The sequence below is a fragment of the Lolium rigidum genome, chromosome 3 (genome assembly GCF_022539505.1).
Source record: "Lolium rigidum isolate FL_2022 chromosome 3, APGP_CSIRO_Lrig_0.1, whole genome shotgun sequence".
Classification (NCBI taxonomy): domain Eukaryota; kingdom Viridiplantae; phylum Streptophyta; class Magnoliopsida; order Poales; family Poaceae; genus Lolium; species Lolium rigidum.
This window is the reverse complement of record NC_061510.1, coordinates 79,360,313-79,365,145: the sequence shown is the minus strand read 5'-3', so window position 1 is coordinate 79,365,145 and position 4,833 is coordinate 79,360,313. Positions and strand designations below refer to the sequence as shown.

Here is a 4,833-nt window from a genome sequence, read left to right as displayed (position 1 = left end):
GGTGCACCCTCGCGGAGAAATCTAGGGGGTAGACCCGCCAGGGCACACGTTCCGCTTGTTTTGGGGGAGGAGGGGATAACGACCGCCGGAGCACCGGAACCCCACCAAACCTTGCATGTGGACCTATTCTATGTTTCAAAGTGTGATGCAAGGTGTAATTCACCAAATGGTGCATGGCATGGATCCCGGTCGACATTCCTCACCTTCGGGCGATAACACTTACGTATTCTCCGGACGTGTACGGTGAAGTGTCCCGCCGCGGGTATATCGGGGGCTAGACTGTGCCAAAGGGTGCCACACATGGTTTTCCATATGTCCATGGACTAAACAAACCTAAACCTATGAAAAGGTATATTGGTGGAACCTCGCGCGGAGAAATCTAGGGGGTAGTCCATCCGGGGCCCACAGACGGCCGTTTTAGGGGGAATGACCCCGGAGCACCGGAATGCCACCAAAACTTGCAAGTGGACCTAAAACCTAACCCTAACAAACCTAAAAGAGTGAAAAAGTACATTTTGCACCCTCGCGCGGAGAAATCTACGGGGTAGACCTGCCGTCCCGCTTGTTTTTGGGGAAGGAGGGGGACGGCCGCCGAGCACCGGAACCACGATATTTGTGGGGGATGAGCATGGAGACTAATTTTGTATTGCACATAGTGTAATAAATAGTCATCAAAAAGAAAAACTAATTAACAAAATAAATATAAGTAGTATATGAAATAAAATAGTTAGAAAAACAAATAAAATGTATATTGGCGCACGGCAAAGGGAGCAGCGCACGGCAAAGGACCCTTTGCCGTGCAAGCTGTCTGTCCGCACGGCAAAGGGCGGGACACGGCGGTGCCCGGGCCTTTGCCGTGCATTGTTTCTTTGCCGTGCGGCTTGCGGCGACTTTGCCAGTCCTACTATCTTTGCCGTGCGCTGCTCCCGGACTTTGCCGTGAGATCTTTGCTTTGCCGTGCGCCAAGTCTTTCTTTGCCGTGCTAGGTTTCTTTGCCGTGCGCTGCTCCTATACTTTGCCGTGCGTTTTGACGTTGCCGTGCGGTCTTCTTGCTGCGCACGGCAAAGAAATCTTTGCCGTGCAGCAGCTCACGGCAAAGATAGGCTGCACGGCAGCGCCTGATTTTCCCGTAGTGAATGTCATATAGAAGTCGTTGGAAATGTCAAAGCCCTATTATTTTTCTGAATATCTTCCGTAATTCTATCGATCAAGACATTAACTATTCCTTGCTTGATGCATGACAACATCAAGCCATCAAGAAGTCATTGCGGATATCTTGTTGGGGAACTAGGTTTTGATGACATTTCTCTCCGAGAAGGCTCTTTCGAACGCAAGGAAAATCATTAAAGTTTTCAGTTATCCCCATATGAATAATAATACCTCAAGGCTATCTTGTATATGCTTATGCTCATATTTGGAGAAAAAAAATCTATACAAAGTGAGCAAGCTTATTCGGACTTAATCAAGAAATTTAGTCTCTTAAGTCGAGACAAGGGAAGTTCTTAATTAAATCTGTACATTGCTCACTAAAGCCATACTCAAAATCGGTGATAATGGAGTCGGTGTCAGCACTAAAAAAAAATCAATTGTGAACTGGTGCCCTCCCCTTTTCTTGATCTCCTCGTTTTTTTACCGTTCCATCCATACGAAGGATTGTTACGTCATTTTCTGCGCATGCAAATCGACAACTTCCAAGAAGGGCTCTCGACCATCATTTTTGCAATTGAGAAACATGTTCTCACATCCTTACCTAAGGACATTGACTAACTAACACGTGCACAAGAAAGTTTTCACCAGAAATTTCATACTGGAAGCTCCGCCCTGTTCCAAATTTCAGCCAAAGAAGCTTGGATCGAAGTCATGATCGTAATGTAAAAAAATTACAACTCTCCCTGATCTGCGTTAATTAACTTGGGCCGGAAAAAGTACTACGTACAACTCAGGCAATACCAGCTTGAACATGATCAGTTATCTATACACTTAGGTACGTACCTAACTGATCTAGATCGTGCCCACCCTCGGAAACCAGTAGAAAAAAGGGGGGATTCGGATGTCTCACCTTTTGTAGTACCTACATGCTTGCGTATGGGCAGAAGGGGCTCGAGAGATGAGAGATGAGCGATGTGTGCGTGCGGCTTCTAATATTGCCAGCCCCTTTACACAGGCGCGTCCACGTGGTCAGCTCGCACCTTACTCACAACTAATCATTCTAGCAGAAAAAATAAAACTTTAGAGCAGCAGTGATGGGTGTTGAGAAAATATAGAGGTCGACCGGTAGGAGCTACTGTCAGCAGGAAACACAGAGGGCGCAGCACGGCACTCTGCTGGCCTGTGGAGCATGCTTGGACCTCCCTGTTGCCGCTGCTGCAGCTGGGCTTGTCAAAGCTCCGCAAGTGTCGATCGAGTGTGAGTGCGCGTGCGCGTACGCATGTGTGATGTGGGTTCGGCGTCGCCCGGCCTGTCCCCTCGCCCCTTCTTCCTCCTCAAATATTCTCAACCCCTCAACCAATTCATTCCCCTCACTCATTCCTTCCTTCCTCCCTCACCTCTCCTCAACTCCTCTCCTACCCAAGCACACGCGTGCATGCACCTCCGCGACACCTCGCCAGAATTGAGCAACCTTGGCACGAGAGCGAGCTGATTAAAGTCGGTGCCTCCCAAAGCAAGCGCGCGGTGAAGCTTGCTCGCGGATTCTTTGGCGAAACTTGTAGAAACCATTGGCGCGCGCGGCTGATACTACTGCCCTGCCGGTTGTGCTAGCGCGCTGCACGTTAGGCATGGCGCAGGAGGAGGTCCACGACGCAGGCCTGGCGCTGGGCCTGTCCCTCGGCGGCGGTGGAGGCGACTCGTCAACGGCCGCCCACCGCAGCGGCAGCAGCCGGGCGGCACGGTGGGAGGCGCCCTCGATGGAGCCGTCGCTGACGCTCAGCATGCCGGACGACACGACCACCGTCACCGCGACCGCCACCGCCTCCGGCGGCGGCGGTCACAGCGTGTCGTCGCTGTCAGTGGGGGTGAAGAGGGAGCGCCTGGAGGACGCGGCCGACCTGGGCGAGATGGTGTCGTCCACGGCGGCGGCGGAGGACGACGACGACGGCAGCACGCGGAAGAAGCTGAGGCTCACCAAGGAGCAGTCCGCGCTCCTGGAGGACCGCTTCAAGGAGCACAGCACCCTCAACCCGGTACGTACGTCGGTAGTACGAACGCATGCGTACCGCTCACGTTTGATGCTTTCATTCCACTCGGTTGACCGGCCGCGCGCAGATAGCTGCACTTACCTAATCATCAAATTATTACTACTAGTTACTTGGAAAGAAAGGACCATCATATCTGCCATATCTGAGATCTTCGATCTCGTATATTTTTTGAGCTTATACATGCAAAGAAGCAAACTCACAAATCTGGTGAGGTTGATCGATGGATATAAGCAACTGAACAACCTTCTTGTGTCTTCTTTTTGGATTTGAGCAGAAGCAGAAAGTCGCTTTAGCCAAGCAGCTCAACCTCAGGCCAAGGCAGGTGGAGGTTTGGTTCCAAAACAGAAGAGCAAGGTTAGTAACCTTTGTTCCGAGTATTTCCCATGCATACGCACAATCGCACACACAAGCATGATACAATCTAGATGTGCAAGTAGCACCTTGTCTGTTACGTCCATGCATATGCATGAAAAATTAGTTAGTGAACACAAAATTTACACATGCATGCATGCAGAACCAAGCTGAAGCAGACGGAGGTGGACTGCGAGTTCCTCAAGCGCTGCTGCGAGACGCTCACCGAGGAGAACCGCCGCCTGCAGCGCGAGCTGCAGGAGCTCCGCGCCCTCAAGTTCGCCCCGCCGCCGCCCACCAACGCCAGCAACTCCGGGCCGCCACCGTCCTCTGCGGCGTCGCCGTTCTACATGCAGCTGCCGGCGGCCACGCTGACCATCTGCCCGTCCTGCGAGCGCGCCACCGCCGCCGGCAAGGTCGACCCGGACAGACCCAAGGCCACCCACCACTTCTTCAACCCCTTCACCCACTCCGCCGCCTGCTGACCTTCGCTCCATCGATCGCACCCCTGCTACTGTAGCTAGCTTGCTTAGCTACGAGCAGTAGTAGCTAGTCGCCATAACTAATACCTCACCTCGCAAGCAACATACGATCCTGCAAGGACATGGACATGATCCTCCTACTTTTGCTCTTTCTTGGTCTGGGGGTTTAGTTCCGAATCTTCCATCCATTTAGCTAATCCATCAATCATAGACTCAAATCCATACACAGATAGGTAGTCAAACAGCCGTAGCTAGCTACTACTCAAACCGGCCATGGCCGTTGTATATTCTTGTGCATGCATGTAACCGTGGACCTCTCCTTTCCAGTTAGCTTCTCTGCCTTTTTGTTTCAAAAGCTAATTATCGGAGGAGAGGGAGACCATTAGATTAAGCCGCCGCGCGCTAGCTGTGCCGTGGTGAATTCCTACTTTCCTAGTAGTGCAAGACACAGTGTTAATTGGATGTGATGACATGAGAGAGGCAGGGAGAGCCTTCCTGTCGGGTGCGTACGTGTGTAATTTGTATACCTTTCTAACTTTTCTGTATGCATATACGTCTCAATGATTGTGCCTGTCGGGGCCTAAACTCCAAATTGCGTCCCTGTCGCTTTCTCTTTTCGCTGGTTGATTAATTAGTGAGAAAGCTAGCTAGCCCTCTCGTCTGCCCTGACGACTTAACCATCTAATCTGTTCTGTTATGTACTTGTGTGTCATGGTGTAAGCTGGTTAACCAAGGCAATTTTCACACAACCACTCGGCTTAACTAGAAGCTGGTAGTAGTTAGCCGGAAAATAACAACACTTC

At 51.2% G+C, this 4,833-nt stretch overlaps 1 protein-coding gene across 1 annotated transcript; it reads left to right on the top strand.

Moving 5' to 3' along the window:
* The first annotated feature begins 2,332 nt into the window (after nt 1–2,332).
* On the top strand, nt 2,333–4,622 carry LOC124701847 (homeobox-leucine zipper protein HOX19-like). Its single transcript, XM_047233945.1, has 3 exons — nt 2,333–3,182; nt 3,472–3,551; nt 3,712–4,622. Exons 1-3 carry the CDS (start codon nt 2,778–2,780, stop codon nt 4,031–4,033), a joined length of 807 nt encoding a protein of 268 aa, XP_047089901.1. The 5' UTR covers nt 2,333–2,777; the 3' UTR covers nt 4,034–4,622.
* The last annotated feature ends 211 nt before the right edge of the window (nt 4,623–4,833 follow it).

What these genes read in the sequence shown, in the direction of transcription:
- LOC124701847 (XM_047233945.1), top strand. Translation starts at nt 2,778, where the DNA reads ATGGCGCAGGAGGAGGTCCACGACGCAGGCCTGGCGCTGGGCCTGTCC. An exon ending in AGCACAGCACCCTCAACCCG is followed by an intron (nt 3,183 to 3,471) that starts GTACGTACGTCG and finishes GGATTTGAGCAG; the next exon opens with AAGCAGAAAGTCGCTTTAGC. An exon ending in TTCCAAAACAGAAGAGCAAG is followed by an intron (nt 3,552 to 3,711) that starts GTTAGTAACCTT and finishes GCATGCATGCAG; the next exon opens with AACCAAGCTGAAGCAGACGG.